The sequence below is a fragment of the Notothenia rossii genome, assembly GCF_949606895.1.
Source record: "Notothenia rossii genome assembly, chromosome: 8".
NCBI lineage: Eukaryota > Metazoa > Chordata > Actinopteri > Perciformes > Nototheniidae > Notothenia > Notothenia rossii.
This window is the reverse complement of record NC_136906.1, coordinates 17,403,439-17,430,761: the sequence shown is the minus strand read 5'-3', so window position 1 is coordinate 17,430,761 and position 27,323 is coordinate 17,403,439. Positions and strand designations below refer to the sequence as shown.

At 39.9% G+C, this 27,323-nt stretch overlaps 2 protein-coding genes across 2 annotated transcripts; both read right to left on the bottom strand.

The window, feature by feature from the left end:
- Window positions 1–3,279: 3,279 nt before the first annotated feature.
- On the bottom strand, window positions 3,280–18,788 carry usp36 (ubiquitin specific peptidase 36). The gene is made up of 20 exons (XM_079646501.1): window positions 18,609–18,788; window positions 15,536–15,801; window positions 15,205–15,426; window positions 14,789–14,899; window positions 12,988–13,090; window positions 12,793–12,860; window positions 11,979–12,049; window positions 11,784–11,866; window positions 11,579–11,690; window positions 11,350–11,490; window positions 9,863–9,963; window positions 9,633–9,771; window positions 8,774–9,127; window positions 7,889–8,107; window positions 7,314–7,438; window positions 6,535–7,206; window positions 6,121–6,341; window positions 5,727–5,924; window positions 5,509–5,624; window positions 3,280–5,397 (listed from the first exon to the last, which is right to left on the bottom strand). The coding sequence occupies exons 2-20, from the start codon at window positions 15,786–15,788 to the stop codon at window positions 5,266–5,268; spliced, it is 3,441 nt and encodes a 1,146-aa protein (XP_079502627.1). The 5' UTR covers window positions 15,789–15,801; window positions 18,609–18,788; the 3' UTR covers window positions 3,280–5,265.
- An 845-nt stretch (window positions 18,789–19,633) lies between these two features.
- On the bottom strand, window positions 19,634–26,493 carry LOC307016351 (metalloproteinase inhibitor 2-like). The gene is made up of 5 exons (XM_079645407.1): window positions 26,063–26,493; window positions 21,554–21,654; window positions 21,357–21,462; window positions 21,128–21,252; window positions 19,634–21,028 (listed from the first exon to the last, which is right to left on the bottom strand). Exons 1-5 carry the CDS (start codon window positions 26,190–26,192, stop codon window positions 20,831–20,833), a joined length of 660 nt encoding a protein of 219 aa, XP_079501533.1. The 5' UTR covers window positions 26,193–26,493; the 3' UTR covers window positions 19,634–20,830.
- Window positions 26,494–27,323: the final 830 nt, after the last annotated feature.

Genomic DNA, 27,323 nt, shown 5'->3' with positions numbered 1-27,323 from the left:
AAAGACTACTGTCCACTAGTGCTTTTTTAGTTTTAATTGTTTTCTTGTGTGCAGATTGTGGGCAATATAATTGACTAAGTATTTGTGTTACAGGTTCCTCTCCCTCTGTGGGGGAACCTTGTCTGCTTTCAGTGTAGGGACTGCAAGGTGTGACACTTTAAAAGGGTGAGTAGAATAACTCTCACTGTAATCATTTTGTAGAAGTTGTGCTTTGAGTAGTGCGGGCTTTTGTTCTGTTTTTGTCCCTCACAGTTAGCAGGCATTGTGACCTAGGGGAACAGACCTACCCATCGGAGGAGGGGAAACCCACCATGTAATAGTGTAAAGTATGTTCACCCTTTGACCCGTTGACAGCTGCTGAACATTGACATTTTAACATTTATATTTGTGAAATAAAGCTGCATTCTATTTGGTCATGAATGCCACTGTTATTGTCCTTGTGAAGGGAAGCCCCAACATCTGCAAAACAACTTTGGTTTTAGATTGAGGGTCCACAGGTTCCTCCATCCCTTAACAGGAGTTGATGTTGTCAGCTATTTAAAGGTGACCCCAGCCACAGTTACCACATATGCATCAGAGAGGGTGTTTTCACTGTTGGCCTAATATATTATTGGTCAACTGAACTAAACACAAACACCTTAACATAAGCAAAAACAGACTACCTGCTCACCTGGAGATGTCGCACTAAACCTTCTATACATTTTTGACAAGGAGTAAATTATATTAAATCAAGTCTTGGCAGTGCAAAAACATTGCCAGACCAAAACAAATGTTCTTTACAATCTCTAGAAGATGTTGGTCGGGAGGGATAATGGTCTGTTTTAAAAATGCTTTCTAGCAAGTGAAGACCAAGCTGCCCATCGCACTAAAGGTTTGTAAACATTTAATTGAGTCACCACATTACCACAAATAATTCCCAGCTTGTGCAAAATGAAGATGAACATTAGGCAAAAAAGACCATAAGCTTGTGTGGATATATCATATAAAACATAATGTATTCATTTCAGGGGAGACTTATTGATTTGTGTCTCATGTTTCTTTTCATTCACAACTGATCGTCGCACTGCTTCCCTCCAGCATGTAGCTCCAAACCACAAAAGTATTTCCTTCTGAAAATGCACTTGCACTTCACTAAAGCTCTAAACATGGCACATGAACACAAATATAAACTATATACAATAAAATCTGGAATATAGTACAATACGAATGCTCTAATAACGGTGAGCAGAGATCTTGTATTTTGATGTGTGGGCATAATGTACAGGGTAATAGTCACATGACTGCCACAAGGCCTTTCTATGACACTGAATAGGAACAGACCACAGCTCTGATTTAGTACAACTGGCTGACCAACAATTGCTGAATAGGTTTAACAAAAATAATCTTTAAAATTAGATAATGTTTCTCAGAATAAAGAGAAATGATGTGCCTCATGTCAAAAAATAAATAAATCTGCAAGACAGACTGACTCTTTTGACTTTCTTAATGTTACACCAGCAAAGCCTTGTACCCAGATGCTAAATTACTACTAAGCTACATTTGAAACATTCAACACTTTTCTATAACTTAGAGGCTGCACTGTCTGCTGTTCAGCAACAGTTAAGGAGACTGGCTTTAAAAGGAGATGTACTGTCTAAAACTCTAAATGAATGAATAATGCATTGTTTCCTTGTTAATAAAGAGAACCATTATGTTGCGTAAACACAAACACAAAAAGGACTTTCATACACAGTAAGTGTACATCTGTGTCTTGTGGCCAAAGGCACATTAACAGAGTAACAGGTGAACACCTGGTTCAATAAGATGTAATATCTCAGTTGCTAAACACAAGCTATGCGAGATGCACAAACTGAGTGATAATAATAATAATGGAAATCATTCGTGTGATCAAAACCGTAGGTGTGGACAGTCTTCATTTCCATCATTGTTGGGCTCTCCTCCTGAACTTATGAGACAAAGATATAAACCCTAAATTGCTCCTGATTGCATGGCGATCAGTGTGAGTGTGAATCTTGTTCCCCCTTAGCAAGTGCATGCACTATATGAATGTGTGTATCCTGCTGTTCAACTTGATTTATGTCAAAGTCATTTGAGGGGTCACGAGAGTGGAAAAGTGCTATAAATGCTGCCAATGTACCATACTCTATTTCTATCTCCTTCCTTTCCATGATCTTTGAACTGAAGCTGATACTCTAGTTTTGGGTTATTTTGGGAGTTTAATACTTGTAATACTGTTGTCCAGGGTGTGGTCCGTTTGCATTAGTCAACAATACACAGAAGGATTGTGGGCACTTTTGTTTCACCCGGTTATTTTCCAGTACCTCTTCAATCAAATAACACACAAAGGAAAAACCCAAGAAGTTTGACTTTTTTAAATTATGATCAATCAACCAATGGTTTGTTTGAATAATTTAGATTGTTTTTGTTTCCCAACAAAAAACAATAATCATTCATTTTATATGGATTGCATTGAAATCTGAGACGCAGGTGATGATAATCATGTCTGTTTACACCATGCTGCCACTTTTTTGAGTTTAAAAATCCAGTTCTTTCACGACATAGCAGTCTAAAAAAAAAAAAAAAAAGTTATTTTAGCCGGGCCGGCTAAAATAATTGGTCGTGCTTTTTACAGCGCCACGGCTTCCACAGATTACATTTTTCTATGTATCTATATTGTCAAAGCATTTAATGTATTCATTGCTATCGGGATGTTAAGAGCATTCCATGGAATATAACAAAAAGTATTTCTGTAGCAAATCAATTATTATAAATCAGACTTGTTTTGGTCCACTGGTTAATTTAACTCCTATGTTCACTCATGCAAATCTTTTTCTAGAAGAGAAGAGATTTCAAATTACTTAAATAACATCTCTGGGTCTAGCTGCTAAATGCTGCACTTAGCTTAGCTAGCTAGCTCGTCGTTCGTTTAGTCACCAACTGTCACTGCTGGTGCTGATCAGGAAGTGAACACTGGGTTAAAGATAGATTTTTTTAAAGATAAAAAGCTGGTTGCTGTGGTTAAGGAATGTAACTATAATTGCAGTATTAGTAGTTATAATCATTCAAAGTACTGCCTGCTCAATTGGCCCCACAACAACTTGTTTGTGCGATTATATTGGATTTCCTACATTTAAAAAGTCACAGTAACAATGAACATGTGACTTAGCTGTTCCCTCAAAGGATTCTGATACATCTTTGTACAATATCGAATACCCTTTTTTACAGTACTGACTGCTACTTTCACTGAATGTCAAATTACAAGACAAAATCCACACCAACTCACAAAAGTCACAACTTTATTGCACCTTTATAGCTAACTATAATGTGGAAAGAGACACTTTCATTATGAAAGGTCTCCTCCATGGTCAGAAAAAAGTGGTGCAAAATATAGAACCATCAATGCAAACATGTGGACCGTCCATCCACACTGGTAAATGTTCCTGTGTTAGTTTGAGAGTCACATCCTTTGCCGATTTCATAGCAGACAAACATGTCCTATGGAAATTAGACTGCTGTAGTCTTTTGTACTGTACACACCAGTGACATAGGGAAGGTCTTGCATGAAGACCGCTCTCTCACACACACGAGCAAACACATTTGCAGATAATTGCTTAAGTTAACGTCCACCCACTGATCTGAGTATTAGTAGCACATAAAAGATCTGTGTCTTTTCTTCTTTAAAATTATATATTTATAACATTACATCCTATACTTTTTTGATAGCCAATTCAAGGCAACATCTCTAGAATGAGAAGAAATGCATGGGCAAATCTTTACAGCGGTGGTGGGAAACAGGTAGCACAAGATGGACTGTACACGCTTCTACGCTGGCAAAGCATTATTTATAACGCTAGTTTCTCTACGCATCTGTGCCAGGATTGGTGCAAGATGATCCCATGGTTTCCACACCTGAAATATTTTGTAAAAAACTATTTCTACAGGATGTACAAGAAGCAAAATGGTGGTCCTGGATAGGAACTAGTCTAATATGAAACAGGGGAGTCTGATCCGAGATGAAAATGGGATACGGGTTGTCTGGTTTCCTGAGACTTAGCCCAGTTTCTAGGTGACCAGCATGAGCATCAGAAAATTGCATAGAGATATAAGATACAAGGGGGAAATAAATTATTAGCATGTGGCAATCCCAGTCTAACAAAGTGCCTCAAGTATAAAATGCAACCCCTTTATTTCAGAACATTGGTGAAGAACAGTTTGTGAAAAGTCAAATCTCCACAGAGCTCCTGAACGCTGGACTGATGACAGTTCCGCCCAACAACCCCAACCTACATCCTGTATAACACATTATGAGTTGTCAATAACCAGTAAGGTCAAGGTAAACAGAGGCTAATCATCCAACAAGTGGTTCATGAACACAACCACTAACAGTTGAACTGTTAATAGAAATTGACAGAGCATTCTTTTGTGGCCTTAAATGTATCTACATTTAAATCTGAAATAAACAGGATTTGTAAAGGAGAAAAAAAAGAAATTACAAACAAAAACTAGCACAACTAAAAACAAATTTACCTTTGTATATCTTTAACATGCATACTAAGAAAATAGTGGCCATTTTAAAGCTTAATTTTACCAACAATATGCAGGCAAAAGGTGGTCCTTAAAAACAAGCCACGTGGCACTGACACTGCAGTAAAATAAAATGTCGGCGAACAAAGGTATACAATAGGTAAATCATACAGAAATCTATAATAATATATTTTTGATATTTGTAATTTAGAATAGAAGAATTTTAGGAGTTTTAAAAACGTCCTACAAACGGAGCTCTTATGTCTGCAAAACTTGGCTCTGAGATTGTGTTCAGTTTCCAACACAAGACAGCCGAAGTATGGCAGATATACGATCTCATACTACACATAGCAACTATTTAATTGAATAGAAGCTGAATATTGTTAGGGCAAAAACAATAGGCTCAAAGGAGGCCAACAAATTATTTTTCATATTCATTTGACATGGAGGTGTAGAGGCTTCTGTTACATATTGCATGCGTAGAAAAGCTTGATTCAGTATTTTGATTAAAAAGGGGATAAGATTGCTCAACACTGAAGCCAATATTTCAGGTTTGTTTAAAATTGAGATCAAGACTGTCAAAGTAGTCTGTGGTTCTTTCGTGTAATTTGGGTCTCAACACAGGAAAGAGAGATACAAAAATAATAATAAAAATAAAAGAGTGAGTAAAGGTACAGAAGTTTGGTATTCAGTGTTGTCTCAATTTCCAGTCAGCAAGAGCCTCAACAGCAATCTGGACTCTCAGCGACGGACTCCAAAAGCTCTCTTCCCGCCAGGTGTGACAGACCACTTGCTCCGCCTTTCCTGGATCTGTTGGAAGATGCTGCTGCCACCTCTCCACTTCTCTCTTTTATAGTTTTTGATTTTCTTCACCTGTTCATTCAGACAAAAAAAAACAGGAGAAGATGAAACCAAGATACAGCAAAAATGGGTCTACGAATGAAAGAAAAACTGATTTAAAAGAGTATTGGTTTTTTTGCTCACCTTTCCCCTATCAAAGTCTTCATCCCACTCATCGATCACAGTGTCACACTGGGCTTGGCGGACATCGTCGGCAGCATCTCTACTAATAGCAGAGACATCTCCATCCCAACTAAGGACTAGAGAAGACAAACAAAACAGAACATTCATATACAATTCTTTGCAAAGAATGATCAAAGTTTCTTTCATACAGATGATCAGATTAACGTCCTGTGTTTTACCATTGGCTCCGTAGGCCTTGTCTGTAGAGTTCTTCAGCAGCTCCTCCACCACACCACTTGTCTTTTTACCATCCCAGGCTCCAGGAGCAGCAGGGGCCGCAGGGGCCGGGGTGTCTCCTACTTCACCTCCATCAGCCGCTGGCGCCTTGCTGCGTTTGTAGCCGTCCTTCACTTGGCTGTCCCACACCACCACTCTGGCTGGAATTTAGAAAAACAATCCAAAACCAAAATGATTTATCTTAAATAGTGAGTAATGCTCTCAGTGAACTGATTGGTCACTTAAATGAGGCAGTTGTGGTGCAGCGATGTTCTGCAAATGGCTGTAATCAATCCAGAGGGCTATAGAACATTCTGTGTTGGCATGGAAACATTATGTAAGTGCATGCTCGCATACCTGTGTTGTTTTGACTAATTTCTCCGTTCTCCTTGGTGTTCTCGTTGGAAGGAGGTTCCACTTGTTCAGGCTCGTCGTTGTGTCCATTCGAGCAGCGCCTACTCTCCTCCCACAGGCTCACCTCTTCTTTTAGCTTCTTCTTCCTCTTCTTTAATTTCTTTTTCAACATTATCAAATCTGCCGTATTATTCTGTGTGTCTGTGGCCTTCATCTCCGAAGTTCTGTTGGGGAAAAAAAACAAGTTAAATAACTTTATTGCTCGCTGGTTGCATTGTGGGAGTTACTACGAATGTCTGGTTGTTATAGAAACACAGTTTTGAGCCTCTGCTTTCAAAATGATAAGCTTCAAATTATAAAATATATTTGGAGACAAAATCAAATGCATAACTAAACCAATCCTAAACGCAACCCCACCTCTCTGGTGCGGAGCATGCTGAAGATGTATCCTCCAGAGCCTCCTCCACCTGCAGCTTCTTCTTCTTCTTCTTTTTCAACTTCACAGAGTCTTTTCCCTGCTCTTCCGGATTTGACTCGCAAAGCGTTGGGGTTTTGGTAGCTAACTGAGGTTTTAGTTTGGACTGCTCTGTATCTGGATGGGATGTAAGGCTCCACATACCACCCTGGCACCAGTCCTCTTCCTGGTTGGGTGTGTCCAGGTGAGACAGGACACACTCCCTCTCCTTGGCTTCCTCTCCGTCTTCATGCGCCTTCTTTCGCTTCTTCTTTTTATTCTTGCGCTTCTTCTCGCTGGCTGACTCCACGGGGTCGGCCTGTATCACTTCAGCTGCTGGCTCTGTGTCACCCTCCACCTCAGAATGCCTGCGCTTCTTTTTCCTCTTCTTCTTTTGGTTGACTTTTTGAGCGCTGTTGAGGTCTGGTTCTTGGACCAAGGAGCTGAGGTTGTTGGAAGACTTGGGGCTCTTTGGGCCGGCATTGTGAAGCCCGTTGGTTTTAGGAGAAAGGCTGGCGTTTGGTTTTTGTGGAGTGGAGAGAGGGGACTGTTTCTGAGGGCTCTGCTGTTTGAAGGATCCACTTGAGTGGGCCAAAGGTGAAGACTGGACTTTAGGTGAATGGAATGGTACAGCTCTGTGAAGGAAACATTAGAAAACGTCAGGATTTCATCTGCTAATTTTCAGTAAGATGGACACATTTCTTGCGCATTTCCCATAAGATGCGGGGTTCAGAGTTCATACCTGTGAGTGTGGGTAGGTGAGGCAAAGGTGAGGGGGTTAAGTTGATTTTGATGCGTGGGGTCACTGGACAGCTGGCGTGGCAAAGGGGGCAGAGCATCAATGCTGCTCGGTCTCCGGCTGCGAGCCTGCAGTTATCGACATAAATAAAAACTTGGTGGTCTAAAAAAAATAGCCATGAATGTGACAAAAATAAGGAAGAGAATCAAAATAAGGAAGAGGGAGATTAAAGGGATGGCAGGAAGGAAAAGATGGAGGGAGGAAAACAAAGAGGAAAGGGTATGGCAGAGAAGAATTAGAAATGGTTAGAAAAAAAGAACAAACTGAAGGAAAAGAAGACAAACTCTAAACACGAGCTATCACGTGGTTGATTAGACAGGCAAACTGGAGAAGAAACACGTACAGCATAAAAATAAACTACAAGGGGACACTTTACTTGCCTCTACAAAACTACTTCATGAAATCAATAGTCAAATTATGGATAGCAGTGTTGATTCAGGCAACAGGAAACCAAGGTATCATGAACATTCACTAAGACAGGAAGTGATGCTGTGGCTGTGGATGGGAATGAAGTTCACCTTCTTGGCTGACAGGGCCAGTTTCTTGGCAGGTGGAGGTGACATGGTGGCTTCAGACGTGATGTTGTTGAGGGCCGGGGGTTTGATTTTAGCTGTCTTCTGCTCCTCTGTGCTCTGAGAGCGCTCCACGCTCTTGGCTGGAGAGGCCAGGCTGAGGGAGCCTTTCCGGGGGGTGGAGGGGGTCTCTCCGACAGGCGCACTTCTGGTCCCCACCGAATCCTGCCCGGGACAAAGGCAACCATAGGCTGAGGTTATGCTCCTGTGCAGCTACACCTGGTCTTAAATGGATTCTATACATCCCTTTGAATCTCCATATTAAGAATATGCTGTAGTGTCCGAGCCATTTTACACATTTGTATTCATCCTAATTCAGCTTAGCAGTATGCATCGTGTGTTCAGGAGATAAGACTTTTACATTATAGGCCACTACTCGATGTTGTGCGTACATGTATTTTTGCTATTAGTATAACATTTGCACTCAAGCGTAAGGAAAAATGAAAAGGTAAATAAACAAAAAAGAATATAGAAAAAGAACTGCCCTAGTTTTATGTTATCATATACTGAATATATTTGGGTTGTTCAACATTTTCTAATTATTTGGATAAAACTAACAATGTTAAGACTTAATCTGTGGTTTAAAGGAAATGAGATGGACATTTTTCACAACTAATCACTACTCAGGAAACTGTCTTAAATAGCTTGGATACATACCACTGATTAACATCTTACCCCACCCGACCAATACTCTGCATCTAAATGATGTCAGTAAGTAAAAAACACACATTTTAGTTCAAAGGTGGGATCGCCAAGGTTTTTCCTTGGCGATCCCACCTTTGAACTAAAAATGTGTGTTTTTTTTCTTTCCTTATCCTGTGCAAATATTACCTTGGAGTCCGATGTGTCGGCAGAGGAGGAGTCAGACAAAGACTTGAATGAGGTAGACGCTGACATGCCTCTGCCTTCGCCGCCCTGCTTCTTGTCTCCCTCCGTCCTGCTGACCCCGTTGGAAGGGGTGGGGGTGCCGCTGCGGGACGGCCCCTGGCTCTGGGGGGACGGCTTCTTCAGCTTCTTGAATGGCTCGTCGATAAACGTGGGTCCACCTGGCAGCTTTGATGTGCCGTTGGACACCCAGTTGGAGAGTCTGGGCACTGGCTGAGAGCCCACACCATTCCTGGAAATGGGGAGGCCCAAACCACCGTCCATGGAATGGATCTTACGCAGTTGTGCAGGCTCCAGTTTCTGAAAAGGGGTGTAATGTGTTTAGAAGTGGTATTTAACAGCTGCAGCCCACAACAAATCCATACTCCAGCTAAAGACACATTTTTTAGATTTGCTTTAAAAGTGATTTTAGTCTTTATTATTGACCTACCTTCATATTGTTTTATTTATTTTATAGTTCTTAATCTCTTTATTTGTATTTCTGTGGTTTTATATTTTATATTGTTGCATCTACTCAGTTGTCTTGTGTCTTATCTGTCAGAGAGAAACCATTATTTATTTGTATTATCATACATTTGACCTCCTTGTTAATCATTAACCTGATACAATGTTATATTTTGCTGCATTTACCTTTAAAGTGCTTAGAAATTAATCTGAGGGGAATTTCTTTTTGTTTTTTTAACTTGAGATGTGTCATTTTGTAAAGCACTTTGAGCTGCATGTGTTGTATGAAATGTTCTATATAAATAAAGCTTTATTCTTATTATATGTCCAACAGGGAGCTGGATGTAATCTAGCCTCTTACCTTAGTGATCTGCGGGGAGGAGAGAGGCCCGTTCAGATTGGCCCTCTTAATCTGCTCAGACGACACACTGTTCTTCCCAGGATGCAACATGCCCTGCTTGGTACTCTGTCCATCTGCATTCTTCTTTGTTTCAGGGATCCTTTAATGTACAAATAAAGACTCCGGTTTATTTCATGAAGTAACCAGACAACAGCTTGTTTGATCTCTTGCAGCCCTCCACATCCTCTTACCTCAGGTAGAAAAGCACGTAGGCCTGTTGGTTCAACACCACCTTGATGTTACTAGAGTGCGCCATTGAATCATTCATTTGGTACCATTGCCCGTTGCTTGCCTAGGAGGAAATAAGAAAGGTATTCCTTTAAAATAAAGCAGGCTTTGAAATTGAATCTTTTTAAGTCAAAACATTTAAAAAGTTGAGAAACACAGGAAGCAGAACACAGGCTCGGAGAAATCAGTTAGTTTCCTTTGAGATCAGATTAGAATTTGTATGCACAACACAGATACAAATCAATGGACACGATATATACGATGAAACAAGGAGAATTCGTAAACTGTCAAATTTCCCGATACAGTTTATAGCGAGGTTGTTTTCTTTGTCATTTTTCTGGCTGCATTAGGCCATTGATGTACAATAAAAGGAAAGACTGTTTTGTGGCAGTACTGGACATGTATACTGTGATTTAGAGATTTTCCAGGTAATTTGTGGGATTATTCAAAAGCAGATTTCTTATATCAGATGTTTATCAATTGAATTACCCAGAAATATATAATATTTTGTTGTATATTGATAATTGTGTATAACATGTGTGAACCGCTCTCTCGAAATCAGTCGTAAGTCGCAACGGCTCATTTCAAAATAAACGTGGATTTGCGTAAAAAAATAGTTTTTCGGGGTTCGGGTGTTTTGTTTGATTTTAAATGAACAAAGTCTTGGCTTTCAGAATATGAAACTTTTATTTCCAAAATCACAAGATAAATACATTCTTTAAGCTTGTAAAGGGAAGATGGCACCTCTGACTCGCACTACTTTGATCATTTGCTAATAACCAATCAGATCGATGGATTCCAGAGAAGAGGAAACTTTGAAGCCCTTTTCTCAAAATGATGACTCGGTGACAGTCATTATATAATGGGACATATTTCGCTTCATATTTGGAGTACAAAAACAATCCTGATATCATTAGAAAGCTAGGAATCTCCTCTTTCCAACAGTGTATACAACTCAAAATGTGTCTTTGGGTCAATGCGATTGATTTCGATGGAGCAGGTCACATATATGATATAAAAAACAACATATACCATGATAGAAGATTCTTTTGAGCTAGAATAAAAAAGGGTAAAGGTTTAGGTACAAAGTTATGCAACTGAAGTCATACAATATTGGAAACAAATGCTTATGTAACAAGTTAATGTTACTGCTGATAAGTGTAATTCAAAGCAGTTACAAAAAAAAGAAGAGTTTTTAATTCTTAGAAATGAAATGTAGCTACTTACTACTTCTATGCTTTAGCCTATATGTTTTTGTATCATTCCTTCAGGTGTGATGTTAGAACATTTTTAGTAATTTGATGGGTAAGATGTTTAATTTGATACTTAAAAAGTAGACAGTTTGCCTTTATTGTGTTCATTGTGTTATTATTTTTTTTAATCATCCTCAGATCTGGACTATCTTTTATTTATTTATTTAGTTTAAAGATTGTGCCTCTGCCCAGCTTACCTTGACATAACAGTAATAGTGGCCGGCGTGACAACTGTAGCCGGAGTGCACCAGCACCGCGTAGAGGCCGTACATCACAGGGTCGCCTGAGCTCTGAGACATGTAGGGGCGGATGTTCAAGAACTCTGGGTACCCAACATCCTGGGAGGGGAAAACAAAACTGAAATATGAGATCACTGACAAATTAAAAACAGCCATTTTGAAAACAGCCAATAGTGTGAAAATGCACCTTTGTTATTTTCCCGCCGCTGAAGTTGGCAAACCTCTTCAGAGAAACGGTCAGCACGTTAGACGGTCGATGGATTGTGAAGCGCTTGGTCGCCGGAACCTTCTTTTTGCACCTGGAGAGAAACAATGAAAGTCATGACTCAGAAAGGTTATATGATTAATGATATAGTTTGACTAACTTCTGCAGAATCCATAAGGGCACTTACTTGGCACACATGTAGGCATTCTCCCCACATAGTACGTCTGGTTTAACAAACAGTTCAAGGGCACGAACAATGTTTGCTGCTTGCTGAAAGAAATAACCCACAGAGATACACGGTGTTAAAGAGTGAAGTTTATACAATTAAGAAATAATTTCCGTGGAAATAAAAGGTTAAATAATAATATCTTGTTTACCATACCCGAATCTCTACAGCGATGTCCAGGTAAGGGTCATACGTGTCGGACACACTTTTACAAATAGAGCATTTCACTGAAAGACAATTAAAAAACAAAATGTGACTATTAGGGTCGGTTCAGAAGAAATCGATGTTAATAATATTAATATTTCACTAATATTTCCATTTCAAGTACTGTATATCCTACAATTTAACATGTTGCTGCCCAATTGCTGATACATTTCCATATTTTACAAACTAATGTATAAACTGAAAATATAAAAAATATTGAATATCTGAAAATTGGAGAGTTGAGAGACATGCTGCTTAACTTATACTTTAACATCTCAAATGCAAACTATGAAAGGAAATATACCAGTCCTTATGCAAACAGCATTCTTTGAAAGTGTAACTACACATTAAGTCAGTCTATTTAATATGTTGCTGATGTGATTTCTTTAAAGAAGTAAGAATACTTGTAATCTTATTTTGCTCCGTCAGTAGTTACAAAAAAAAAAAAATCTTAATAACTTTTATTAGCACCAATTGTTTGGTTTAGTAATATGGGTGTGTTAATATTGTTAAAAAACATCTTTAAGTTTTTCGTACAAACCACAGTCTGCCTTTGACTTTGGATCAGCATGTGTTAACTCAGCATAAAGGGAATTGAACTACATCAAGCGGTTTTAGCATTATAGATTTAGTTGACATGTCTTTAGTTAGCTTGGTAATGAATCAATACACAAAACAGAAGAATCAAACATCAAATGAATAATGAGTAAACAGTTCTATAGGCGATATTTGTTGCCTTTCTTTCCATGAAAAAAAAAGCCAATACCTCTTGATCTGAGGTAACCTCCAAAGATCTGGTGGACCAGGGTTGTGGCCTGGGTCTGCCTGTCGAGCCTAAAGACAGGAAGAGAAACTGGTCATAACTCGACAGTGAGCTTTGCTACCGGGTCTAGCTTCACTAAGAGGCCCAGTAAAACATACACACTTGTAACACTTTAAAGAAATCATTGTAAAGCCTTACTTGGGGTAGCCATTGAGACAGGCTTTCTGCATGGCGTCGATGGTGTACCGCAAAAATTCGTGAGCATCCTCTTGGCTTCCAAAGCGAAAATGTCTGGCAATTTCTGTGGGAGACAAAAGAAAATGTAAGCTTTGTGCTAATTAAAGTTTTCCAACCCTGAATGCATTAACAAAATGAGGACAATTAATCAAGTTTTAGCCACATCACTTCCTGAAAAGGGAGAATTTAGAGTAGATGTTGCAATATCTTCAACGGGCAAGTAATCACCACTGCTTTAGGCGGATTAACCGTGGCTTTACTTTGAATAAAAGCTGAGCCGAGTGCACATAAGTGTTCATTGCATAAATCTTGAATATGTATGGCCTACATTTTTCATACAATTCACAGACATGATGACACCAGAAGGACAGCAGAGCAGCTAGAGGAAACATCAACAATCTTTAAGTCAGCCGACATAGTCTAAAAATACGTTTCTGCAAAACAAAAAAGGGGCTTAATAAATGATGAGCTGTAATTCATAACTTCCTGTCAGTATTAAAAGGATGCAAAAAGGCGCAAACAAACTTGTGTTGCTTTTTAAATGATGGCCACTAGACGGACATTATTTCTATAACCGTTTACATTTTTTATTTTTTTTATTTACACAAAGTGGTGAAGCAAATGATAGAGTAGTAATCAATGTAGATTATTTATTTAACATGTTGTAAAGCTTAGAGTACACTCTACTGGCAACTGACAGTTACTATAATAAAGGTTAGTTCCTTACGCATCTCAGACATGCAGTAAAATGACCGTGACCTCATAAGCAGCTTACGACCTCAGCAGACTGACATCTCATCTAAAAGCCTCACATTAGAGATAATGTACTGTTATTTCCTAATGGAAAAGCGCCTTAAGAACGATGTGGTCATCACCGCATTCCTGGCATAGCATCGCTGTGCATTTATGGCATTGAGTCACCTCTGAGTGGGAAAGAGGAATAAGACACCATGCTCTGATGACCCGTTCAGGGCGATGCTCATAGAGGGGGGGGAAACAACATCTAGAATATATGGGCATATGATTAGCTGGTTATGGTTTGATTCAGGTTGAGAGGCAGTAACAGTGAGATTCAGTATCAGTAAGCTCTTTCGATTTTAGCATGATGACATTGCACTGTATTTGTATTTTTTTTGGGGGGGGGGGGGGGGCGAGGTCGTACAGAGCAGGGGGCACAGATGTGGAAATGTCCCTGTATGCATTTACATTGTTCTAGCTGTAAAGGGATTGCCACCAGCTAGATGCATGTGAAAGGGAGACCATGAAGACACAGAGTACATCTCAGAGTTCGGTTTAAAAAGGAGTGAAAATGGTGGACTGCACATTTTTGTGCTAAAGCTGCTCCTCTCAGCCTGCAGTCACAAGGAGACAGAGAGGGCATTGGGGAGGGAGGGGGTGACGGGGGAGGGAGAGGTGGAAAAACAGGCGCAGGAGGTGGAGACATGATTGCAGCAGCACATAAGGAAGTGGCAGGCAGGTAGGGAGGGAGGCAGGCTTTTGTGAGACAGCAGCACAGCACCTCACCATGTCAAGGTGCAACTCACACCTCATCTCTTCTCTACATGGTGTTCATTCACAGCCGGCTCTCTCACCGCTCTGCACTGCAGAGACTGGCTGTCACATGGGACGCTGTGGCCAGTGTTGCGTCACCTCGCCTCGAGCAGTTTTAAAGAGGAATTCAGGTGTCACTCCTGACCTACATTGATCCTAGCGAGCTCAGAAACAATCACAGGGTGTTGACGGACGCTGGGGGTTTACTTACTTTTCAGGTCTCTGATGAAGGAGACGGGCTTGATGGCATTGCCTGTGTTGGCAAAGGCTTGAATGATATGGTTCTGCATTATACAGATCATACAAAAGCCTGGCTGGTGACCTACAACAAAGATAGAAACAAAGAAAATCAGAGTCACTCACAAAAGTAGAGGAATGTGTTATGTCAGGTCTTTATCAAGGTGGCTGACCCTCATAACATATGGGCTCATTAAATGGTCAAGTTTTACAAGCTTTGTTTGGTATGTTAATGCCTTAGTCACCTGTAATAGCAAAACATTAAGTCTGAAGTCAGTAATTCATAGTCCGCTGAATGTTTCACCGCAAGAATTAAACTTGTGGGCTTAAATATAATGGTAGGAAAGCTGGGAGTTTGGCAGAATTAAAGAGAATGACTCAAATACTTACAGGCACGGCTGTGCTCCTTTGAGAGTAAGTAGTTGGCAAGTGGCGGGGTGTAGGTGAGACACTGCACTGTGGAGTTGAGGAAGCAGGTGTTTCCCAGGTTGTGGAGACCGGCTCCCACCCTGTACACACGCTCCCATTTAAGGGTGAGCTTACTCCCTGGAAAGAGCATCTTCTGTGGGGCAGAGATCCCGTCGCTCTGGCCCCCACCTGAGTTCTCTGAGACTGGAGAAGAAGTGCAGTCAATGCCGTGTCATTTTCTTTTGTGTTCACTTTTATAGCCACAAAATTTTTTTAAACCATCTAAATGTTAGAGTTCAATTGGATAGCTTACCTTGCCTCTTTATCGAGGCCGGCTCTGAGGCCTTCTGGCCCGTAGCGCCCTCGTTCCGGGGATTGAGGATAACATACTTGTTCTTCAGGCTGTCCAGTTGATATGAGAAACCCTTGCTGGCAGGCTCAAACTCGATCTTTTGCAAGAGGACCTTCTTGGCAGAAGAGGCCAACAGTTTGTTGAGGTCCCCCTCATCCCCCGTCTCTTTTCGACCAGGCTTTAACGCCTCTTTGAGTTTATCCACTATCGGCATTGTTGGAACATCACTGCAGAGAAAGTTGGATGTCATAAATTGTTCACAAAATCACTTCAATAGGCCCATATAAAACTACACAAAAATAACAACACTCATTTCCTATAGGGATCAATCAAACGTCTTTTTGGATCTACATCAAAGCACCTCACAGCACCTTGATTGTCTTTTACATTTTCAATGTGTTGGGACTTTAAACTGTCATTATGGGAGTGTTAATGGCCCTTTGAGCTGAACATGGCCTTAAGTAAACCTTCAGCTGATCAAATAAATGTTGAATTTATCTCTCAGATAATCACGTAAGTGCCCAATAACACAATCTCCAGGCCACATATCCTGACGTAGCTCCACAACAAATATAAGGACTGAGTGCATCTGAAAAGCCAGCTGGGACTTGGCAGCTGTCCCCACAGTTATGCAACACAGCAGACGTTGGTACGGAGGGTGGCGGAGAGTGTATAGGAAGGGAGAGGACAAGCATGAGAGCACAAGCATGAGAGCACAAGCATGAGAGCACATGAGGTGTAAACAGTTGCTGTTAGCTGCCATTTATAAAGCCTGCATCAATGCTTTATTGTTATCTTCCACCAATTGGCATGTTTTCTTCATTATATCTGCTCATCATGGAGACTATCAATCGTATGATAAAGAACATTTGCATTCGTCTTATATTTCAGGGGTAATAAAAAATACTCTCTGCAAGACACAGCTCAGTGATTGACTACTGGAGTGTTAAAAAGGGATTGACTACTGGAGTGTTAAAAAGGCAGCAGGCAGGCAAAATACGTTTAGTGCTGACCGAGGGGCATTCAGTATCCTCCTGCTCCAAACACAACAAATCCTCCTTCAGAAGGGAAAGCATTACATCATGTTACAGTTTGACACTAACACCAAAGGCATGGAGCATCACGATCATCGTGCTCATCGGAGTGGGCATTGACGTCATGAAGAGGGAAGGAGGGCTGCACATGCATTGTATGCACAAGGGCACACTGACCTTCACGTGCGGGTGATACTGATACAACTAAAAAGCGGCAAAGCCCACAGGGACTCGACTACCTGCAGCGATGCAACTGCAAGACCAGGCGCCAGTGCAGATACACTGACCACAACACAGGTGTTTAAGGTGGCAGAATATGTTTTTGTTTCATCACAATGCACCATTAAATTGGTCAGATAGTTTGGCACTGTCTAGTGGCCTGGACTGACCACTTAATCCACATGTGTACCAACAATACTGACAAGGGTTCTTCATTCAATACTCTCTACTTACACTATTTCAAGCAACTGCTGTGTATTTAAGATGCAATTCCTTAATATGAACATGGAAACAAGTGGCCTCTAATGACTTATATACTGGCTATAAAAAAATATACCTGCTTGTCTTATATTTAAGAAGCACTTCTCATACTGACATGCTTAGAGACATCATTGGAGTTGTCAATATTTTTTAATCGGATTAAATACATTAGTAATGCAATCACAGGGCAAATAACAGCAACACATATGTTTTTTTCTAGGTTTCTGAAAGCACACTAGTGCATTATATTAGGACCAACACATACAAAAGATTAGAACAATTTAAATCAACAAAGTGGCCTTGACGTGACCAACACGACTGACTGAATTGTTTCGAAATGTTTATTTTAGGGAAACTTTTATAGAGCTCAAATCAATTGCAATCTCTGAACCGTGCGATAATATGACAAATCTATTTAGTTACAGCGGCATTTGAAAAACTGTAATTAAAGTTAAAATGTTTAGTCAAATGCTTTATTAGATTATCAACTCAACGACGAGAATGCTGGTTCAAACTTCTCAAATAGTAGGAAAATGTGTTTCAAAATTGTTGCCACATGAAAACAAAACGCAAATTAAAATGGACTTAATACTGATGTCAACATGTTCAATTATGTTATATGTAGGTCATAGAGAAGTTCACCTGGATAACTAATATGTAATTACTTCAATTGCTCCTGTCACTCACGACTGATAAAAGCACATGTAAATAACTCAATTACACATGTGCACGTTTTAAGATGCACCATTTGCACATATTCAGACAGTACTATTACGGTTATTGTATTTTTTTCGTCCAGTTATTTCATTATGCCAATAGTGTTGCTGACAAGAATAAAGCTGCTGGACATGTTCATGTTTAAATGAAACAACTATTTATAGTAACCACTAAGCACCTCAAATCACACTAACCCACTAGTGGATGTAATGCGAACGAGGGATTTTTTTTTTATCGAGCACCTGAAGGCAGCACAGCTACTGCTGTCACTTCTGAAATCCCTTTGCTCCTACGGCCCGTCCACACAGCGGCGTGCATTGAAAGCTTCACCATTCACTTTGAATGGGGTGATTAGCTACCTAACTGTCTGACTTTTCTGTTCTTCTGGTTCGTCATTGCCTCCACTAACCGGGCAGCCTCAGTACTCCAGCTGAAGTCAACTCATCATAGCCTAAATGCTAAGTTGCTAACATCGACCACAGCTAATGGTAATTCCGACCTAAACAGTCTTAAGACAACCCCTCGTCGTTACTTCGATATATAACTATGTGATTCTATGTTTAAGTATTGGTCATTTCTAACTGCCTGCTTTATCGTCTTCTGCCTATTTACTTTAGAGTAGCAGCAGGAAATTAGCCAACGAGCTAACTTAACGTGGCGAGAGCCTCCCTCAATGTGGGTTAGCATCTCAGCGTCCAGGTGGCTAACAATAACCAACAACCAGACAGCGTGTTAATCTTATTCATAATGGACAAATATGATAACCTATATTACGGTTTTCTAAAGGGCGATGGTTTACTTACCTTTCAGTTCAATCGTCCAAAATCGTTAACAGTAGAGCGGTCTGCTTCCTCGGCTGTAGCTTTTTGGTCTGGTATTTTCGCCCATGCTGCATTATCAGAGGGCGGAAACAACAATGATTGACAGGGATGAAAGGCCAATGGGAGAATAGGTCACACCGTAGCTGAAAGGCTCAGCCAATCAGCGCTTAAACTGACGCAGAGACGTAGGGAGAAAACCACACGTGACTTGCAGTCACCGCTGTTTACCATTGATGCTATCGGCGCGATAGATATTACAAATGATCATGTAATGTAACAACAAAGGGCGGTTAAACATCCCTCGATTGTATCCTGCAGTTACGTTGGTCTCGAATCACTGAAGCTGCCTCTCGAATACTTTAAAATCCCGCCAGGAAAGAAATCGTTTCCCTTGTGTGTGTCAATTTCCCTATTGCTACATGGTTTAACCACACAATTAATTGTCGTAAAATACCATCATATTTCATCACGGTACACAGATTTGTAATGTAACGAATATATCCACCACTAACCGTGAATATTAATGTCTTCATCCAGATAAATAGCTTCTCATTGTGAACAGGCTCGTGAAGGAATGTCTGTGAATGTCACATTTGGTCTTCTCCACTAAGCGGCAGCAGATTGCTGTTAAAATGTCGGAAATCAGTTCCTGGTAGCCAGCCTACTGTAACTACTGTCCCTGCCCCGTATGTAGATACTGATTTGGGTAAACGAAATAAATACGAAATGTCACTAAGTTCATTATACCGTTATTTTTTTCTGTTTCCTGCTGTAGGACTTGTGCCTGCCTAGAATAAATATGAATTCCTATTTTCTCAGCACAATGTGTCCATACAAACAAATTATGTAGCTTTTTTCTGTAATTTGAAACTAAATATGTGAGTTGTATGTACATGTCCAGAAATAACATAATCTTAATTTGTTTCGATAAATGATGAATGCAGGAGTCATGTGAAAATGGATACATAACCCATTGATGTGTAAATAACCAAGACGTAGCAGCAAAACAGGGTTTGGCATTTAATATAATAGTGAAATTGTACAGCATTGTTTCAGCTGGACATGCATGCAAAAATCATCTCAAACGTCTTATGTGAAACCAGCACAAGACATCATAGTGACTACAGTTACAAATAATCTTTTTACATTCATATTAACTATGACATTTGCTCAACACTTTAAAAGTCATAACAAAGGCTCTGAAATAAATGGATGTTTGGTTACCATATGTTTTTTAACCCAATGTCCCAAAAGATGAGCCAGTCATAGTTAACATTGAGGCAACATTTTTTTTATTTGAATGCACATTAAAATATGTTTGCTTGCTAATACTGGTAAAATGTTTGTTCCCCTCTTTACTAAAAGTCACATCAAAATATTGGGGTCTTTTCAAACATAATATGATGAATCATAAACACTTTTTAAATAAAATATGCTTGTTCACTAAAGCATTACACAGAGAAAAGCTGTTAATAAACACAAAATAAAGGATTCAATCCTCTTCTTGGACATTTTTCATTAGAGACAATATCACTGTTGTTTTTGTTAATCAATTGTGTTTACAGTGCATTCTTTTTTATTCAGGATTAATTAAAGACAACATTTAGCGAAATCCCTGCTCTATAAAGCTTTGCCACACTGTAAAATGAAAGAAAAAAACATGAAAAGTTTTTTTTACATACTCTGCATAAGAAATGACCTGAACCAGGACAGTCAAAATGTGGCTCTCCTTCCTTGATGTAGCTCTGCTCTCACAGGTCAGAGCGCCATTTGCCAGCTACTGTTATTTATGAGCACACTAATTCACATATTTGTTATAATTTGAATGTATGTATGTATGCTATGAATTATAGTTCACTTTAAACAAAAACTTTGGTTACAAAAATGGCAAATTAATTCCCGAAGAACTCAAATGCTATGAACATTTATACTGATTTGTGATGATTAATCCCTTTGATAATTGTTTCAGCTGACGGAGAAGTGGATTATGAGGAAGTGCTTTTGATTTAGGGGTAGAAGTGTCCGAAAGTGCTGCATTTTAAGACTGTTGAATAAGACCTGTACATGAAAGAAAACAACCTTACCATAGAGCACACACCCAATGGCTTTTTAAGAAGAAAAAACGAAATAGGAATTTTACTTGGGTATGTATTTGTATTTTAGTTAATCTCAGAAATCCTCACACTATCTGTCAGTGGGGGGAATTAAGGGTCTTCGATGTCCATGAACTCCTTTTTGGGCGGTGCTGACCCTCTGTACCAGGCACAAGAGTCATCACTCCTCTTGATACAAGCAAAGTGTTTGGCCTGCCCTCCGTAGACCTTCTTCTCAATCAGCCAGTCCGTCCACAGGCACTCGGCCGGGCTGCTGACCATGCAGGGGATGGAGGTGCAGCGGGTGATCTGAGGATCAGGAAAGAAACCAAGATCAGGGATTACATTTACAACTCTTGCAACTCTGCATTTTTAAAAAGACTATTTTAGTTTGTGGTCATTTCCCACCTTGCATCCACAGCCCATTTCATAGCGCTGAGTCAGGCTCTTCTTCTGGGTTTCACTCAGTTCGTCCCAGGGCTGAATGAAGTCACACAGTGTGATATGCATCGTCCCATCATCTTTTAGTTTGCCTGGGAGAAGGAAAACAACATTAGATGACATAAAACAGACTCTTCAAAGAACAATATTTGTTATATTTCATAATGTGGGATTTGGAATTTGGTAAAAGTTGTACCTGTGATGAGATACTCCTTGCCATTTTTCTCCAGAGTCACTCCACACACTGCAGAAATGGGAGCCGTGTATATGGCGTCAATATCATCGCTGGGACCTTTGAACATCTGACAATTCAAACAAAGCAAAGTCAATTTAGATGCATTAAGGAAAAAGTTTAGACCCCAATATGAAAATGATAGCTTTAATTTCACATACCTTGATTTGTTTGATGTCATACTTGATACGCTTGATGGGGTTTCCATAGATGTCATTGCCAGCATCAACCTCCTGCACTCCAACTACCTTTCCCCTTATAACTGCAAAAGAGACAAACACAACCCACATTTAATTTGAAGACAAGAGTTTCAAAGTCAAACACCATTATCATGTTAAAACGGAACCGGATCTGAGTCCGTCTATATCTGATCCAAGCCCTGTCCAGGTTTGGCATGCTAAAGACAGCCACAACTCTTTGCTGTGGCTTGGATGTGAGCATTTTGCATGTGCCAGGTGCTGGGAAGACAGAAGCAACATGAGTGTTTCATCAGCTGCAATCAGAGGGAGGAATGTGTGCTGCCTGCTCCCAGGCCGACGCAGGAGGAAGCCAGTCAGCAATCTTTGAAAATCTGAACTAGAATGCTCTCCTTCTCCCCCAGGCCTCTCTGCAGGCCTGCCTCTCTGTCTGGATTGAGGTGCTGACATGCAAATCAGACCCTCTTCTTTTCGTGTGAAACCTTTCCTCTCCCTCTCTCTCTCTCTCTCTTAAACTCTGAAGTTTCAGCACCCTGACTCAGTGAGGTTTCGACGGTGGAAAGAAATAGAACAGTTCAAGTGGAAAAACATCATCAAAGCCTTACGAACGAGCCTTCGAGCTGAGTATTAAACACAAAAATATGTTTCAGAGTAACTGCTTGTGTCATGTGAATCCAATTGTGAATCTGCAATGATTACTGCCTTCACTATACTATGCTTACCATATCATATTCAAAAGTCAAGCTTTTAAGACTAGCGATAAAGCTAATGTCTAACAGATGTTCTCTCAGAAGTCTCAGTTCAAGTTGTGTCTTTCTCAAGGTGGCTGCTACTGAGTGCCTCAGACCATCACCAGCCCTCTGCCTTACCAAACAAGATCAAGCCTTTTCACTTGCTTTTTATATTATGGATGTATGAAACTGCAAGCCATATGTGTCCTAATTCTTTGACAGTAGAGTTGTAGAGAACATCTCCTTTTAAGGTTCTAGTGAGTCAACCCAAAAAAAAAAGAAAAGCAGGGGAAAAGGAAAGTTTGTGAAAGCATGATGTGAAGAGGATGGTTATATTCTCAAGGCAGGGGAACAGAGGAGAGCACTGACACGAATAGCAGTCACACAGCAGAGGTAGATAGTGTTTTTTCAAGGAGAAGCCTTTCAAAGCAATACTGTCACCAACCTACAAGTAGTCAGGGAGAAGAGGTAAAGGGCATTAAAAAGGGGAAAGGGAGGATTTAGTTTAAAAACATTAACATTGCTAATTTCCTGTATGCAGCAGAAGCCGCAGACAAACAAAGCTGTACACACTACAGGAATAATGTATAATGGTAAACTACACCAAGTGATAATCTACACAAAGAAGATGGCTTTGGCTAACAAATCACAAGTGTGAAAATATGCACAGTTTGTAAAAAACTGTGAATTATTGGGTTTATGTGAACATGAGTAATTTGAGGACAGTTTTGTGAGGGTGAGGGTTATCCCTTTAAATGCTTAAATAGACAAATTATTTTTCTTCCATTCATTATTTTCAGAACATCCACATTCCAGCTTTTTTCATGAACAATTATCAATAAAATCCAAAAAGAGCTCAAATGTACAAACACATTAAAACGTGTCTTGAGGTGGTATAGTGTGTGTTTAACTCCTGAAGCTTAGACTTGATATCCTGTGCTGATATGCAGTGTATAACTAATTCCAGCAGGACATGATTTTGTTCACTTGTACAGGCTGACCAAGCCCTATTACAGGGCTTGGTCAGCCTGTACAAGTGAACAAAATCATGTCCTGTTGTATATAGGCTATAGACAACATACATTTCATGAAACTGGGGACCAAGGGAACCATCTCATTGGCTATTACTAAACAATAAACACAATATTGTGTAGGCAGCATTGTGGTCATTGGAGTTCTTGACAACACGAAGAGGGAAGGATGAGAAAGCACTGGCATGTCATGTAATTGCAGGGCCTGTACATCCGTTCTCCTTTCTGAGATGCCGCAAAGTGGGAAGACTTTGAATGACAAATACTAAACTACACATTCAAACGATTCCTCTGCTTAATCCAACCTTATTATTTATTACTACATTTTAATGTTTTTTAATTTCTTGCTTCCAATTGAGTATTGCACATTGGACAGCTGAGCTTTATAACATTAAATGAACCTGCCTGACCGATCGATGTAATGCATTAAAACCAGAGATGCTGGAGTATACAGCAGCTGGTGTGAGAGCATGCACATATTCTGTTTAGTTTTGTCTTTCTTTCATTTCTAAAAAGATTAGCTCTCTTTTCACATAAGGGACTGAGCTACACTTAACAATCACAGAGAAAATGTGGAATAAACTGCAAATCCATAATGAGCGCAGCATATGACCGCACAGCATTCCTCTGCCTCAGCCAAGGACCCAAGGGATGGATTTCCATTTATGAGGAAATATTTTTTTGTTCCTGCTCTGTCTGTTTTACAAGACAAATGGAAATACATGTTTACAACCATAGCTGACCTGCTGGTATTTTGTTTTTGAGAGGGAAAAAAAACATAGGGTCTAGTAAAACACTGAGGTCTATTAGGAGCAGTGAAAACTAACCCATTAAGATTAATTATTGTAATTGTATGTTTCATTAGGAATTTTAATTTATCCGCGTTTTTCATGCTATCTGAATGTTGCCTTCCAAAACAAAAATACTGTATGAAGTACAGAGCATCTTTAAACTGAAGTTGCAAGAGACTCTAATGTTGCAATGGTTGCATACAAAATTAGTCATTTATGAAAAGGTTGATTTTTCTTCCCTATTATTAAGGGTTTCACTGTAACTTAGATTGCATGTTCTTGAGTAGTTTTCCATAGACTCCCAGAAATTACTATAAAATAGACTATTTAACTAAAGTCATATTTATTACATAAGACAATTGTCTGACAGTATAGGTAGGGGGTTCTCACGACAATATCTTACTACTAACAATGTTTTATCTTCATAAAAATCACCAGGAGAGTTGACCAGGAACTTAAATAAGACATTTAAACTAAGGAAAAATGTAACGGCAGAACCGCCAATGGTAAATAACCACCTTCATTTTGGATTTGCTAGCTCAACAAAGCATATTTTGCAAAGTCAGCCACCCATTCATTTTCTCTAAAGCAGCCACAGTGACTTTACATTCCATAAACGTCACAGATTAACTTGTTTAAGTATCAAGAGCCTTCAGGCCAGAAAGGCTGATCCTAACAGAATGATGGTTTATTTAAGCAGGAGGGTCTATCCATGGTGCTGAAGCAGGGTTAGAGGGGTAAAGGTCATGTTAGGAGCCAACCTCAGTGTTGAAACTGATCTGTTTGAAATCACAGTAAATGTTAAATCTCATCTCAGCTAATTTTCTTCCCTCTTTTAGTGACGAAAGGTTAGAGGAACTACCAAACTTTTTTTTCCTTCTTTACAGTAAACTCTCCCCCAGGATAATGTGGTTTCTTTACCCTCCAGCGCCAAGGAATCCAATGGTAAAGAGAAGCCTTTGAATAAGTCAGCTTCTGTATACATACCGCACATTCAGCCGGCTCACAACCAAGAAAAAAGACCCTCAGCAAATGTAAAAAGCTAAACAAGCTGGTCACTGTTGAGACTCTGTTAGCTTAAGGCCTGTGTTGATGCAGCAACAAGCAGTTTTCTGTAATATGCTAAAAAAAATATATATATATGGAAAGGATCCACATGACCTTTAAGAAAGAGCATATTAAATGACCATAGTCGTGCACCATAAACCTCTCAACCACTGATTTAAGGATGGTGGGAGTCATTCATTTTGCATGATACTGATGAGCCTTATTCCATCCATAGTTCGCAGATGATACACCCATATGTTTTTTTTCCCATATTTGTATTCTAATCTTATTGCAGATATAAGTCCTATATGTAGATCTCATTTAATTAAAAGTATTGTTTCTAGATGTTTGCATTACTTGCTCATCTAATTTACTCGTACTATGTGAATGTTATTCACTAAAAACTGAAGCAAATTCCTTGTATTGCATCTGATTACATTACAAATAAAAAAAATGGGGGGGCGGGGCCTATAATCAGCCTCAATAAAAGCCACTGATGTGGCGAAAATGCTTTTATAAGCAATATTGTAAACACTTTAAAAGTGTGTTTCTTGTGGTTCTTATACTGATCAACAGAAGCCAGCTGAACTGGCACATTCCTGTTGCTATCAAGGCTAAAATATCAACATATGATTAAAGAGAGGAATAGAAAAAAGGGGAGGGCAGTGGAAAGAAAGATTGAGACAGAAAATTCCATCTTCCTCCTCCCCCTGTAATTGTAAACACAAGAGTGGGGAAAGTTTCCCTCTCAGCATTCAGACCTACAGTTTAATCGTCAGCAATCCATGAAATCATCCTCCACATGATATATTGAAACATATATGATTAAATGCTGCATCATATTCATTCATATGGCTCAGTGAGTGGACTTACCGACGTCTGAGTGGCAGAACGCCTCCTGAGGATGCGCTGGGGAGCAGCTGCAGGCTTCTGCTACCTCTTCCCCCCGCCACAGAAACAGGATGGCCAGAGTTACAAAACAACTGTTCGCTGTCCAGGTCATCTTAAAAAGCTGTTTGATTCAAAGTAGTGGAAGAAAACGTGAAAGAACCCTTTGAAGACCAGCTTAAGCGAGAAGTATCCCCGTGAATAACAGACGGTCCACTAGTCAGAGTATGAGATGCACACGGCATGAGAGGGAGTTCATTCCTGTTGAAGAGTGCACTCGGAGACTTCCTCCTCCAAATCTGTTTTCCACTACCGTCAGGAGCAGCCGGGTTTTATCACTGCAGGCTGGCGGCAGACTCCTCCCCTGCTGGGGGCTCAGCCAGTGAGCTGCTGCCGCTCTGTGGAGGTCAGGGGCTCCCAAAGTGTTCACATCCACCCGCGAACCCGTCACTTTCTGTCACAATAACTACTGTCGCATGGAGGGAGACACACACACACACACACACACACACGCACGCACACGCACGCACGCATTTGTCTTCTCTTTTCATGGAAAGTTTTATGTCATTTCCCTAAACCAGCGGTGATGGCCCAACTTTTTCACTGGTGATGGCCACATACAGAAAAACATATATGGGCTGGGCCACTCACTAGAGGTGAGTTATTTCCTCATAAATTAAGGTATAGCAAAATCAATAAAATGTTGGTCAATTTAGCTTGAAACTTGAATATGCTCACAGTGTTCCATAGGGTTTTATTAATTTTGTTACAAAAAGGGGAAATATGAAGGGTATATTTCAAGTTTGTTATACAAATTACGTTTTGTGGGCCTTTTTTTTTTAATCAACTAAGATTTGTTGAAAAATATGTTCGATCTTAATTGACTGAATTTATTTGAAAAGTGGGCTTATGACTTGAATACTTGACATATTCCATTTGTTACGGTAGAGCGAAGGAAGCAGGACCCAAATGCAGATTAAACTGATTATACCTTTATTTCAAGGATAACGAATAGAACTTGGACAGACATAACACTCACCGGTGAACACAGTCAACAACAAAAGACGAACCAACAATGACAGACAGAAAACAAGAACTTAAATACACACAAGACTAATCACACAAACAAGACACAGGTGAGGAGGGAGGAGAAAACTCAGGGGCACCAGGTGAACACAATCGGGTAATTAGGTAGGAGGGAAAACAGACAGGCAGCAACAGGCAAGACAGGAAACCAGAGACCAGA

What these genes read in the sequence shown, in the direction of transcription:
- usp36 (XM_079646501.1), bottom strand. Translation starts at nt 15,788, where the DNA reads ATGCCGATAGTGGATAAACTCAAAGAGGCGTTAAAGCCTGGTCGAAAA. An exon ending in AGGTTACCTCAGATCAAGAG is followed by an intron (nt 12,050 to 12,792) that starts GTATTGGCTTTT and finishes ATTGTCTTTCAG; the next exon opens with TGAAATGCTCTATTTGTAAA. An exon ending in AATGCCTACATGTGTGCCAA is followed by an intron (nt 11,691 to 11,783) that starts GTAAGTGCCCTT and finishes GTTTCTCTCCAG; the next exon opens with GTGCAAAAAGAAGGTTCCGG.
- LOC307016351 (XM_079645407.1), bottom strand. Translation starts at nt 26,192, where the DNA reads ATGACCTGGACAGCGAACAGTTGTTTTGTAACTCTGGCCATCCTGTTT. An exon ending in GTTCTGCCACTCAGACGTCG is followed by an intron (nt 21,655 to 26,062) that starts GTAAGTCCACTC and finishes TCTCTTTTGCAG; the next exon opens with TTATAAGGGGAAAGGTAGTT. An exon ending in CAAGGAGTATCTCATCACAG is followed by an intron (nt 21,253 to 21,356) that starts GTACAACTTTTA and finishes TCCTTCTCCCAG; the next exon opens with GCAAACTAAAAGATGATGGG.